This window comes from Anopheles bellator, chromosome 2, assembly GCF_943735745.2.
Source record: "Anopheles bellator chromosome 2, idAnoBellAS_SP24_06.2, whole genome shotgun sequence".
Classification (NCBI taxonomy): Eukaryota; Metazoa; Arthropoda; class Insecta; order Diptera; family Culicidae; genus Anopheles; species Anopheles bellator.
The window spans coordinates 10,690,238-10,703,319 of record NC_071286.1 but is presented as its reverse complement, the minus strand read 5'-3'; the positions used below and the strand labels follow the sequence as shown (position 1 = coordinate 10,703,319).

The window sequence follows — 13,082 nt, the reverse complement described above, 5'->3', positions numbered from 1 at the left end:
ATAGACAATTTAATTCGCCTGTAATAAAAACAAGAACAACGTATGCCAACAACACACTGTGAAATGATCTTTGGCAATTGAACAAGAAATCATTTATTTGCGTAATCTTCGATCAATGCAGTTTACAACTAAAGTGAGACATCGGACACTTGACTGCGACAGTTATGCGATTGTTCCTGTGAAAAGGTTGGTAACGAGATTGAAACAGTCGATTGCAGTTTTGTGGTTGCAACAGTCTATCAGCAAAACTAGTTTTTAGAACGATTGGTATTGTCTAACTTTATCGAACTCCGAATTGGAACCACTAGACTAATGAGCTAAGTAATGAGCTACCGGGACACCAGCTGACCGGCTGACCTAGAGACTAGAGACGGAGAGTGTAAAAGAGTTCTCAACAAGTGATTGAACTTAGTTACTAGAATTTCAAAAGCATGATAAACAGTTGAGTTGAGAGGCCCGAAGGGAACAGTAAAAATCCCCGAGAAGAACGCGTTTTGTCCATCGTTTCCCGACTTAGAAGAAATCCGTTTGCAGTTTTTGGTCCTTCGGGATGAGGAACAGCACTCTGAATCTACCGACCGTCTAGTAATTATTCTAATAACGATATCGTAATCAGTGGCAATAGATGGTTCACATGAACCGTTTTAACAGCGAAAAGTTATGCAACGAGTAAACCTCGTCCGATTTGTGCATCTTATGGCTAGCTTTTGAGTAGTTTGCTTTAGTTTATTTTGATTATTATTTGAAAGAAGATTTAGATTTAGTTTTGATTAACCGTTCCATTTAGTTGATGTATGATTTAATTAAGATGCTTTCGCGTTAAATTTGATAAATGAGCTTCGATCAGGGTTTGTTCTAACTAGTCACTAACTCGTTTGGAAGTCGTTCGAATTTAGCACGCACAATGATGCTGATCTTTTCTTCTTCTTTCGTCAGTATGGTCTTTCCATAAGAGGTCAATTTGTATAAACTACGACAAGATTGTGATGCGAATTTAATAAGAAAGTTTAGTGATCTATTTAAAATTCTTTGTAATTTGCTTTCGTATGATAAGTTCGATTGATTGCCCGGTTTCGTGTGTGCTGGAAACCGGGGATTCTATTTGATTGTTTTACTTTTTGTTGGGTTTTTTGTTCAAAGTGTATATGTAATATATGTATAATATGTATATTTTGCTTAATCGAATGCACCAATAATGCCCCTAATATAGAATAGCATCAACGTTGTAAGTCGTAAGATTCGGTTTTTGTGTGTGGTTCTCTTCTATATCTTGTTATTTCACTCCGCTGGTTCGTCGATTTCACTAGAGACTACAATAAAATAAGTTCAGCTCGTTTTTTCTTAGCATTGTAAAGTTAAAGGTTAGTAATTGTAAATCATGCTGTCATTTTATGTGTATTTGTTTGTTTTTATATATCTTTTATTTCTATATAGCTCTTCTCAATATTGACTGAAGTTTTCTGTCCCTATTCTTGATGAGAATATGGGCTACGTTAACATATTTGGGCATTTTTTGTTTGTTTTTGTGTTTGAATTGGTTCCTCAGGGCTTTGGTGATTTTTATTGCGAGTAGAGTTATGACTAGAGTATCTATTGGTTTTTGTCCATTCTTCACTTCTCGGTGGTAATGCAAGGCTTTCGATAACACAATTTAGATTTCTAACTACAAGCGTCTGCTGGTTTCGCTTAACAACCGATAATACCTAACCGAGATGCTTGATGTAGGAGGGAAATTTGTTGTTTTTCAACTAATTCTACTTATTGTTTGAAAAACAGTCTCTTAATCAAACTCTGAATAGTGTTTACTTCATTTCATTTACGGCGAACCGTTTAAACTAAATTCACTCCAAACACTATGCAAACGCAGCTTTTAAGTAATGAATACATTTGGCCTTTTTAAATTTCAATTTTTGGAATTTAGATTTTCCCGAAGACTTTGCCTCCGTGTTGGTTTTGGCATAATAGTTTTGTAGAGCGAAAGGCACAAGATGCAAGAGTGTATTGAGAGCGAATTGTATTGCTCGGTGCGCTTCGGTAACGTTCACAGCATAGTAGCAAACGGAAAATTCAGTGTTGCGACACTGGCCATTTGAAAGTGCGAACCGATCGACTAGGTCCAAGGATAGAAGTTGCTGAACAGCACCGTTCCGATCACGGTATAACCGACAAAGTACAGCAGTATGGCGTGCTGGACCGGGTTCATGCAGCGAAGATCGAGTAGATCGCTCAAATCGACGTGATTTTGTACGTGCGTGCAGCTGTTTTCGTCGCCATCCTTCACCTGCTTGGAGAGTTTCCGTATCACTTGCCGCTTGATGAAGGCTCGTTCGCCGGTAAAATATTCGGCTGCGTACCAGTACAGGATAGGACTGGACGAGCACAGCAGTCGGGTGGTGACTTGTACGTGTACGAAGAGCAATGAAACGACGGTCAAAGCCACGGCGTGGATAACGAAAACCAGTGCCAATCGATCGTAAGGACGCATAATTTTCTGGTGCCGCTTCGGTAACCGGAATAACCCCAACCGAGCGGCGTAATCCCAGTGCTCGTGTAGGTACCGATACGAGTTGCTGAGCGTCAGGTAGATGGCCGGAAGCGCTAGCAGAAAGTTTGGCAATTGCTTCAGCTCGTAGTAACGCAACAGACCCACGTTCCAGTAGTGGCTCTGTACGTACGAGTATGACAGTGGCACTGCGCTGGTGCACCAAGGTGACGAATCGTTCGTTTTATTGCCGGCAAGTACCAGCCCATGGTCGGTGGCGTACGTTCGCACGTGTGGTGGGAAATTAAACTTTTGCTCGAAGCAAAACAGATAGTAATTGTAGACCTGGGCAATGCCGTAGTGAAAGAGGACAATCATTAGCACACTGAAAAGCCGCGAACAGATACAGATGACGTTGTGGAAGTTGTAGTGGGCCACGATACGGCGTGCGACAAAATAAAGCACGAATCCGATGTTCATCATGCCGTTCGAGCGACACAGGAGCGATAGGCTGAGTGGCATCGCGATGAAGATTAGGTTTACGTCCTCCACACACTGATACATCACGATGAAGGAAAGACAAGCGTACAGACTTTCGGAGTATGGTGCCGTGAAGAAGATCGATGCCGGATTGAAGCAAAACAGTAGCACGGCCACTTCCGCTTTTTTCTTGCTGCCCAAAACCAGCTTGCTGAGTTTGTACATTGCACAGGCGGCACCGGTGAAGCAAACCATGTTCAGTAGCACCGCCAGTAGTAGCGACAGCTCCCGGAATCCGATCAACGTGGCAAGATCGGTACTGCTCAGTGCACTACCAATTATCTTCAGGATAAAGGGAAACAGCGGAAAGAAGGCGAGCGTGTTTTCGTACGTGTAGCCGTGTTCGGCAATGTGTAGAAAGTATTGAGCATCCCAGCGTTCGAGTCCACCGAACGCGAACCGCACCAGTTTGTCTAAGGGACGTTCCGGTTGCTCGGTGTCCCGTGGGGCCACGAAGACACCCGCGTCATGATCCGGGAGCAACTGGTTGGCGACAATCTGCAGCACTATCACCAGCAGACGACTGACGAGGGCAAGTTTGACGATTGATATGTGAAAAAAAGAACCACTCGAGGGCGGCAACTCGGCCGTGCTCTCGGTGTTCGATGATGGATGGTTGCCGCCTGCCGTCGACTGCTGCTTCGATCCGTAGCATTGCTGGTGATGTTCTCCGTTGCTTACGTGATGATGATGCGTTCTTCGCTTTGGCGAAGTGCCACCGCTACTACTTCCCGATCGCATTTTGCAGCGGATAAATTCTTGACGTTTGCTTCACGGAGCATCCAAACTATTGCATACACACGTGCAGCGTCTTACGCAGTGCACCACGGAACACCTTACCAGCAAACGATCCTACGAAAGAAAGAAGAAAGAAGTTGCCTACAGATGAGGTGAAGAGAAGGAGATATTTGACAAAGTGCTCACGACTTCAAACTGCAGTCAAAACTGAGTCCAATCGCTTCGAGCGATGCAACACTCTGGTACAAAATCTTTCTTCTTTCCCCGGGATCGAATGCAGTGCTGGGAGTGGTAGTGCGCGTGTCCCATCCGCCGAGCTAACCCAGGGATCAGCGCCAGCACGGTTACGAAGTACGCGAGCAAAACAAATCACAAGATGTTGCAGTAAAACAAACAAATAGTTATAACCCAAATAAACTCGACCGCCACTACCCCTTTCACGCGGTTTCCCCACACTGCGTTTAACTACCACGGGCGCCAGCGATGGCAGTGCTTACTACCAAAAGCAGGGCAGGAGCTCGCCACTCGCAGCCACATGGTGCACACTCGGCAAGGTGTACGATTATATCCTGGCGAACGCAGGCGCACTCGTTTCAGAAGCACCCGAAAACTCACAGACCGCCGAGAAACTACACTATCAACGAAGAGAACTACACTTACCAGGGTTTCGTTAATGCTCGATTATTTGTCTGACACGCTTTACAACTGAGGATAACTGCATAGTTTCAATGCCTTTTCAAGGTAGAACATTCCAACACATATGCTTTAAAAATTCTTCTGCAAAACACAAGACGAAAATGAAGGTCTCAAACGTAAACAAACTGAAGTTGACGTTTTCTCTAACCAGTTGACACTTCATTGGTGAAGCAGAAGCCGACAAACTTGCGCGATAAAAAAAGGTTTGTACTTACTGCGATTACTTACTCTGTGCGATAATTTAAAATTCATGTTGATTTTAATTAACCATGGTGGTTGTTATTGGCGGAAATGGAAATGCAGCATTTAATTCTATATGATGGTGCCCATGAATCAGCTGTGATGGTTCGTCAGCTGATGTTCTAAACTTGACGGCTGTACTAAATCACCTTCATTTTAGTTGCTTCCCCTGGACGCGGCTTTGTTGTGATGCTTCGCTAGAAAACGGATTGTGGGCGCAGTATTTATTTCCAAGTAAACCTATGAATTCTCATTAGACGCATTATTTATTCAGTGTCGCGATGTGGTATTGCGCTGTGGCCGGATGTCCTTCCGTGTTCAAGAGTACGATTAACCCAAAGAATACGATACCGTTCCACGTATTCCCGCACCCCATACGGGAGATTGAGCGGTTCCGCCAATGGCTGGCCGTTATCAGCAACTCGAAGCTGCATAAGATGGATCCGATCCTGGTGTTCAAAAGTATGCGGGTTTGTCGGCGGCATTTTGGTTCGGACTGTTTCAACGGTGAATGTCGACGGCTGCTTCCGTCCGCCGTACCATCGCTTCACTTAAGGCCAGTGGCGCTGGTGCAACCAATGGACACGGTAGGACACGATGATCCGAAACAACCCGAACGGAAGCTGCAGTTGAAACGCCCCAACGCAGACGACACACCAGTAGGAGGCTTGGACGGGACAAACAAAAGACCCCGGCTTGGCAGTTCGCTACTATTGTGCGATCCGGAAGATGCACAGTGCCCCGCGGGAGACGAGTTCGTCAACGATATCATCGAGTTTAATGAGGAGTACATGGAGGAAGAAGAATACGAGGAAAGCCACTCGTTGGCCAGTGATTCCAAGGTTTCATCCGTGTGTGATGCTGAGTTCGGTTTGACTAGCTTTAGTGGCCTCATTAACAGTGATCTGGCCGGACTGAATCAGGTGGAAATTCTCAACGAACCGCCCGAGACGCTGCTGAACGATTCCTGTGCGACTGAGGTACCCGTCCTGAAAGGTTACGAGCAACTGGTGCGAGAATTTGTTGCTCATGACGGCAGCAACGAGGAGGATCAGTTCAATTCAGATGTGGTGGAAGGAGCTACAGCGAAGAATGTGATAAACCACGATAAACCAGATGGGGCGTTCGAAAAGGGTATGTATTTAGACTAGAAAATGTCTATTAACGGCTTCATTTTTGTAGTGTTACATACGATAACTTGCTAACAACTAAGTTACTGATTAGTTAGGGTAATCCTGTCTTTCACAAAACAATTTCTTACGAATTGCGTTACCGTTCGAAGTCAAGGGGATAGCGGATTGGTTGTTTTTCAAACCAACACTGTTTACGGTGGTGGTGTTGTGACCTCGTCCAAACGATAAATTCCGACGTTTGCGCTGATCGTTCATCTGTCAAACATGCGATAGACGTCATCGTTTGGTTGTGATGCGAGTGCGTGAGGCACAACGAACGAGAGCGAGAGCGAGAATGGGCACGACAGTGAACTGGCGTGAGCGAGACAGGGTTTTGGATGACTCAAACTCTGCATATGGGGAAGTAGATTCGTCGCCGCCACACGCAGAAGAGGCAGTTAGGTTCACAGTTGGTCGTTCATTTAGTTTGCGTAGCATCTTGATAATCGTAAATTCTGTGGCCGGATTCGCTAATCGCTAATCGCTGGACGAGAGTGTATACCACGGGAATCAGTTTGCGACGCTCGGACAGGATAAACACTCAGCCAAGCAACGAGCGGACGGGACGCGGTTGGTTTTTATGTTTCCCCTCGTACACACCTATCTCTTTTCGTGACATTTCACTGTCCAGTACACGGAGAAAGCTATACAATCTCGCGTAAAGTTGGAACAGTCGCGGGGACTGCGTTTCCTTAATCGCCGGAAACCCCGCAATCGATTCCCCCCCTGAGCTGGTGTCGAATGAAAAGTATAGCAGCGACGCTTATCACAGTCGGTGCGAGTGTGTGGTGCAGTTCTTGGCGGGGCCTATCGTCAGTTCACGACGCGGTCTGGCTTTCTCCGTATTGTACGCCGGGTGATCACAAGAAAACTCCCGTCGTAAGAGTGCAGCAAGCGAAATAAGGATTCGTGCAACACCGCCCAGCAGTGCAGCGTAGCGATGATGCCATGTAAGAATCTCTCTCATTCAATCCGTTTTCATCTGTTAATCGTCTACTAGTAAGCTGGGTAATGCGAGACAGGTTATGGTGCGAGTAGTACATCTTCGTAGTTGCCCTTTTTGTGGTGCCATTGAATCGGGGGCACCTTCAACCCGAGGCGGAAGTGATCCCTCCGAAACAAACATCTTTTGGCCAACGCTAGCGTAATATCCTCATAATTATATAATGCGTTAGTTGTTTTTTCCTCCCCCCGTGGGTCTACGCGGTAATGAACGCGCGGTGTTCGCGGTGGAGACGGTCAAGCTCGTCGTCCGTAGGATTGGCCTAACTCAGCGCCAACGCCAGTGCGCTTGGTGATTTGTGAGGTTTTTTTTCCCTTTTCAAGAGTGTTTTCTGCTATCGCCTACCCTGTCCGCGACTGCACACCAATTGCTTGGTGTTCAAAGTTAATCCACAGTGGTGTTGCGAAGCGGTGCACTGCGCTGATTCACCCGAATGTAGATTATGCGAACCATGGGACAAACCTGTAGTTAAAATATTGTTGCCCAAATCATTTGCTAAACTTTTGTTCCTTATTGTAAAAAAACGGTGTCCGATTTTTACCGGCTTAAACCCCCGTGCGCTTGGCCTACTGGGACGGAAATCGAAGCTCGTTAAAAAGGCGAAAAGAAAACCCAGACAAAAAATAGGCCTCGGTCGGAATTTTCGATTAAACCGTACACCACCAGCGAACGCGAGGTTGTTTTTTTGGTAAACGTGCACCCCCCCTACGATGGTGTTGGTGTTGGAAAGTGGATTGGCCTCGGCAGTTCCACGCCACGATCCCCTACCTTGCCCTGCTCCCGGCAGGATACACGCGTGCTGGTCTGATGCGCGTGTGTGGGAAGATCTTGGTTTTTGGTTTAACTTTTTCTCTTCTTCTCTTCTTGCGATCACACTTCTTCGCGAGACCCGTTCCCTCGCCTAGGGCAGAGCGTACGATTAAGATGGTTTCGCTTTCACTGCCTCGAAACGGCGTAATCTGGGTCGCTGGTCGGGTTCAACTGGCGACGGAGAAACGGTTCATCTTGACGATAAACAAAGCACGCTTGGTCACCGGCGCAGAAACAGATGCACAGAACCGTCGGTGGTCGGTGCGGCGTTGGTTGTAGACCTTAAATGAAAATAACGCTGAAAAGTAAACCCTCGTTAGTCAACACTTAGCACGCTGCTTCGGTGTAAAGTAGCATTGTAATACGGTAGATTATTTTAGAACAAAGTGCACCTTGCATTCTCGTAAAACTCATTACCAAAACCCCGAAACCGTGGAAAGTACTCACCTTCGAATGTACTTGGGCTACGTGACGTTGATGTTGGTAATAGTCGACCGTTAAATGGCCGGTCAGCCGCGTCTGTGATATCTCGCCCAAGTGTGCGCTTCGTTGTTTGCAGCGATCACTGAACAAATTTACCTTTTAAACACGATTCTGCTCATCAGCTTCGTTGCTATAGTACACTCGCAGGCAGTGTTACCATGATCGGTAAAACTGCCATCAGCAACATGGGAGCAGGACAAACTTACTGAGGGGACGTGATAAGATTGCATTGGCCTCTGGCGTGAATGGGGGCATGGTTATGACCGACCGGTCATATGGCGCTAAGCTGGCGCTTGAGGCATAATCACAAATACCCGGATTTGGTCGAGTTTTTGTTTGTAGTGGAGTAGAATACAATAAAGTGTTTTATTTTCCTATTCATTTTAACACCAATGCTGGTTAAACAACCATTTTGCACCGATGGCACATTCCCAGCGATCTGGAGCATAGTATCAATCATCAAATCTAGATTCATTTCGGTTTCTCGCCCTCCAGGCCGTTGCCGAAATGCAATTCGCAACAAGACAGCTGATGATTTCAATCCAATCCAATCGCGAAACGCATGAATTTGCAAATGCATTTGGAAGAAACAGTCGGGGAAAGGTTTTTTTCGAAAGTCGGCCAGGCAAGGAGTGCTGGACCGTTGTGACGTGTTTGTGAGTCATTTGTGTCGGTTTCAAAGCGCGCTGAAACATGGAGTTAATCACCGAATAGAAAAGAATCTTCTTATCACTACCACCGCAAAGCCATTGACCTTGGAGGTTGCAAAGTTTATTATAGGGGTTTCTAAAACCGGAGCTCAGGGCGCTCTGATGGGATCGAAACAGAGCCAGCAGAACGAAAGGTTCGTTCCGCCACGGTCAGTACAGTTTTGGCTGTCATGCTGTCGATACTGCTGAAATTGTGCTGCCATCGTGGTAAAATGACCGATAGGGGAACGATTTGCTTGTTCTGCCGTGGAGTTATGCGAAGCCAAAGAACTGAACCTTTTCTATTCATTTACAGCACCACTGAATGAGGAGTTCTTCCAGAAGTGTCGTACCGATTTCTACGACTGTCCGAAAAATGTGCTCGCCCAGAACGTCTGCACCCGGATAGATCCGTTCGATGCGTGTCTGTCACGGAAGTCGCTTGAAAATACCCAGCATGTCTTTACGTACAAGGTGCGATCACCATCGACAAGCTGCCGTTGCGGTGTCTCTGTTTGACTCTCAAAAAACGACTCCTTCTTTGCCATGCACTCCTTACAGATCGAAAACGAGGGCAAACCGTTGACGAATCAGAAAAGTTCCGGACGTTGCTGGCTGTTTGCTGCCCTGAACTGCATTCGCATACCGTTCATCAAGCAGTACAATCTGGATGAGTTCGAGTTCTCACAGGCGTACCTTTTCTACTGGGACAAGATCGAGCGCGCACACTACTTTCTGAACAATGTGATCGACACGGCGAAGCGGGGCGAGCCGGTCGATGGTCGGTTAATGTCGTTTCTACTGAACGATCCGACTTGCGACGGTGGCCAGTGGGACATGCTCGTAAACTTGATCAACAAGCACGGTTTGGTACCGAAAAAGTGCTTCCCGGAGAGCTATAGCTGCGAGGCGAGCACTCGCATGAATTCGGTCGTCAAGAGCAAGGTAACTGGAAGGGGTAACTACGTGGTTCGCTTCTTGTGATTACATGCGCGACTCCTTTTTTACAGCTGCGAGAGTATGCGAAAGATCTTCGAAAGCTCGTTGAAGATGGGGCCACCGACGACGAGTTGGCGGAAAAGATCAAACAGCAGATGGGCGAAATCTACAACGTTGTCGGCATTTGCCTGGGTATTCCATCCGAGAAGTTCACCTGGGAGTATTATGATAAGTCGAAAAAGTATCTCAGCATTGGACCGATTCGACCGATCGATTTCTACGAGAAGTACGTCAAGCCGTACTATAACGTCGACGATAAGGTTTGTCTGGTAACGGACCCTCGTAGCTCGAATTCGTACGGACGCTCGTACACGGTCGACTGTATGGGGAACGTGGTCGGAGGGCGCCCGATACTGTACAACAATCAGCCAGTCGAGCTGCTGCTGGATCTGGTGACAAAAGCGCTAAAGTTTGGCGAAGCCGTCTGGTTCGGGTGCGAGATTAACAAGCGCTTCGCCGGCAAGCAGGGCATCGAGGATTTGGATATGTGAGTTACTTTGCCAACCGATTTTGTTTTATTTTGTTGATGGTCATCCTCATATTCGTTTGCAGACACGACTTTAAACTAGTCTTCGGTGTGGACATTCAAACCACGATGGATAAAGCCGATCGGTTGCTGTACGGCGATTCGATGATGACCCACGCCATGGTATTTACCGGTGTGTCGGTGGATGTAAGTTGAGCTAAACTCATTTTCGTGCAAACACGGTACACCCTCGAAACTCCGTCTTTCGACCTCCATTTTTGCAGCCCAACAGTCAAAATCCGACCAAGTTCCGCGTGGAAAATTCGTGGGGTGAAGATCGCGGAGAGAAGGGTTACCTAATAATGACGGCCGAATGGTTCAAGGAGTTCGTCTTCGAGGTGGTCGTCGACCGCAGCATAGTGAGCCAGGACGTGCTGGACGTGTTTGATCTCCCGCCCACAGTGCTGCCCGCATGGGATCCAATGGGAACGCTCGCGAAATAGATTGGCGAACGTCGGTGTAGTTCGCTGAGAAACAAAACTACAAACGAAAAATAAGGGGATCCGGTTACCCCCATACTTTTGGCGTGCGCGTGTGTGTTTGGCTCGTTTAATATTATTTAGTATCATTGTTTGCACTACACCAGAATACATCCGCATCAGTTGACGGATGAACTATGCTTTTGGTACGCAAAGCTACTTTTTGCTGCATAGCAACGGCGGGACCGTGACGGTAGACGCACTGGGGATCCCTCGAAACCCACATTGCCGTGCCATCCGTGGTTGACTCGCTGTTGATGACTGCCGATCAACTGTTCTCACTCTAAAATCGAAAAACTCGGATACATGCACTGGGAATGCAACGAATCAAATGATAAAGTACACAGAAAATACGGAACAACTGCATAGTGGTATGAAAAAAACTTAACGGTAAATAATAATAACAAGAAATATTACTTTTGTAAAACAACAAAGTCGAATGCAAAAATGGAAGACTGCATATTAATTCTAATCCAGGAACGTATCCGGCATTCAGGTGGTATTTTATTTGATCACAACATTATGAAGACCGCTTCGCGAAATGTTTAATGTACGTGCACAAACGTTTCACGTTTTCTTGCGACCCTGGTTTCGTTGGTGTTGGTCGTACTCGTAGCGCAGCTTCGCCCATATGCCCTGGCACATCTTGAGCAAACGCGTTTCTGGCTCCGTCTGTCGCTTTTCGGTCCGATACACCGTCTGAACGATGTGTTTAGCGACACTGAAGTCATATTTTTGGATTAGCGAGATCGCAAGGTACAGGCGACAACGCGCGACAAGCGATGGGTCGCCCAGGCGGAAGGCCAGCTTCATTTGGTGGATCGATATTTGACCGGCCGTGTCTGCACATGCTAGCTGATAATCACCAAGGGCCGAAAAGGCACCTCCGAGCGTCGACAACCAAGCCATCATTTCGTTCAGTTCGTTAATCTCCCACAGCATCCGAACGGCCCGTTCGCCCCTAAAGGGATATGTTAACTGAACTAGTACTCAAAGTGACACCCGTAGACAATCGATACTTACCAGTGATAATCTAAATGTTGTTTCTTCGGAGGAACCAATTTTATTACCACCAACGCCTGTGACACGAGGGCATTGGCCACTCTAAGCCTAAACCACGGAAAGCATCGCAAATTTAGCAACAGATCGGTCAGTGTGACTGGATCCGTGCTAATGGTGCAAATCGGCTCTGTGTGGATCTTGTAGACGTCAACATTCCGTATTCGTGCGCCCGCGTTAGTGATGCGACACTTTTCAATATTATCAACATAATCTAGCACATAAAATGAAACCATATTCACATTGCCGGTTTGTGTGTTTCCGAAACTAATTGTTACTGCTTTAGCGCCATCAGCTGCTTTTTGTTTTGTTGATATGCTCGAAACGTCAACGATTTGACGTTTACGGTTAGCTTTTGCGATTGGTGCTACAATCATATGTTCGTAGCTGGTGGGGCTGTTCAAGTTCAATTTATGTTCGCAATGAAGCTTTCGATTTTTTGAATAACTAAAGATGTTGCTTTTTATTCTTAACGTTCCAATCCGACATTAGTAGCCATCATATAGTCTGTGCTCGGATTCTTTAATCCTTTAATCGAGCTCAGGCATATTGATTTCTTTAACATTAAAGTTCAATGGATTATAACACAAAACTTGTTCCCTAACTAACCACAAATGTAATAAGAAACAGCCACTCTGATTGTCGTCTTAGAGGGGCCATTTAAAGGTGTAAGACCACCATGATACTTAATAAGGCTTGACTTTTCATCTACGATAAATAAGACACAAATGTCGATCTCATGGTGTAAGAAAACCAATTAGTTTCACTTCCAAACGGGTGATTGATGCATGGAAAATTGCCACGGAATTAAAGCAACGGCTCCAATAGTAGCCGGTAGCCCTTTCACATACTTAAAATTCAATTGGGGGAGCGCGACGAAATCGTTGTACCACGCAGGTGCCTCGTCACGTTGAGCATGAGACAGTCGTGTTGTCGAGACTAATGGAGACTAATGGACTAGTATTCGTTTGGTGTAGTCTTTTGCGTGAGCCATGCGAGCTTCATCAATTGGCCGTATGATTGGAGGAATGTGTATTTCGCTAATCGAAACATAACCATAAGTGGTGCTGTGCGTAGTGACCAAGTGCAGCAGCTCGCAGGACGTATGTATAGCAACAATTCGCTTTAATAGCTTTTGATCTGAACAGTGCCACTTCCGTGCCGGA

General features: G+C 46.3%; 3 protein-coding genes across 5 annotated transcripts; 1 reads left to right on the top strand and 2 right to left on the bottom strand.

Annotated features, from left to right (window-relative positions):
- Positions 1-337: 337 nt before the first annotated feature.
- On the bottom strand, positions 338-3,812 carry LOC131208807 (GPI mannosyltransferase 2). Its single transcript, XM_058201700.1, has 2 exons — positions 2,282-3,812; positions 338-2,188 (listed from the first exon to the last, which is right to left on the bottom strand). Exons 1-2 carry the CDS (start codon positions 3,761-3,763, stop codon positions 2,111-2,113), a joined length of 1,560 nt encoding a protein of 519 aa, XP_058057683.1. The 5' UTR covers positions 3,764-3,812; the 3' UTR covers positions 338-2,110.
- A 1,105-nt stretch (positions 3,813-4,917) lies between these two features.
- LOC131212979 (bleomycin hydrolase) lies at positions 4,918-11,294 on the top strand. Of its 3 annotated transcripts, none has more exons than XM_058207083.1 (6): positions 4,918-5,830; positions 9,170-9,327; positions 9,415-9,798; positions 9,864-10,339; positions 10,405-10,525; positions 10,603-11,294. In XM_058207083.1, exons 1-6 carry the CDS (start codon positions 4,978-4,980, stop codon positions 10,819-10,821), a joined length of 2,211 nt encoding a protein of 736 aa, XP_058063066.1. In that variant the 5' UTR covers positions 4,918-4,977; the 3' UTR covers positions 10,822-11,294. The 3 variants fall into 3 exon arrangements, with proteins under 3 accessions (XP_058063066.1, XP_058063067.1, XP_058063068.1); XM_058207084.1 differs by lacking the exon at positions 4,918-5,830 and adding an exon at positions 6,245-6,818; XM_058207085.1 differs by lacking the exon at positions 4,918-5,830 and adding an exon at positions 6,973-7,038.
- A 54-nt stretch (positions 11,295-11,348) lies between these two features.
- On the bottom strand, positions 11,349-12,182 carry LOC131210699 (uncharacterized protein F58A4.6). Its single transcript, XM_058203979.1, has 2 exons — positions 11,881-12,182; positions 11,349-11,818 (listed from the first exon to the last, which is right to left on the bottom strand). The coding sequence occupies exons 1-2, from the start codon at positions 12,150-12,152 to the stop codon at positions 11,425-11,427; spliced, it is 666 nt and encodes a 221-aa protein (XP_058059962.1). The 5' UTR covers positions 12,153-12,182; the 3' UTR covers positions 11,349-11,424.
- Between the last annotated feature and the right edge of the window lie 900 nt (positions 12,183-13,082).

Coding starts and splice junctions, on each gene's coding strand:
- LOC131208807 (XM_058201700.1), bottom strand. CDS start 3,763: ATGCGATCGGGAAGTAGTAGCGGTGGCACTTCGCCAAAGCGAAGAACG. Junction 2,189..2,281: donor TACGGAAACTCTCCAAGCAG/GTGAAGGATGGC, acceptor AACCCGGTCCAG/CACGCCATACTGCTGTACTT.
- LOC131212979 (XM_058207083.1), top strand. CDS start 4,978: ATGTGGTATTGCGCTGTGGCCGGATGTCCTTCCGTGTTCAAGAGTACG. Junction 9,328..9,414: donor AGCATGTCTTTACGTACAAG/GTGCGATCACCA, acceptor CACTCCTTACAG/ATCGAAAACGAGGGCAAACC. Junction 9,799..9,863: donor ATTCGGTCGTCAAGAGCAAG/GTAACTGGAAGG, acceptor CCTTTTTTACAG/CTGCGAGAGTATGCGAAAGA.
- LOC131210699 (XM_058203979.1), bottom strand. CDS start 12,152: ATGGTTTCATTTTATGTGCTAGATTATGTTGATAATATTGAAAAGTGT. Junction 11,819..11,880: donor CAACATTTAGATTATCACTG/GTAAGTATCGAT, acceptor ATATCCCTTTAG/GGGCGAACGGGCCGTTCGGA.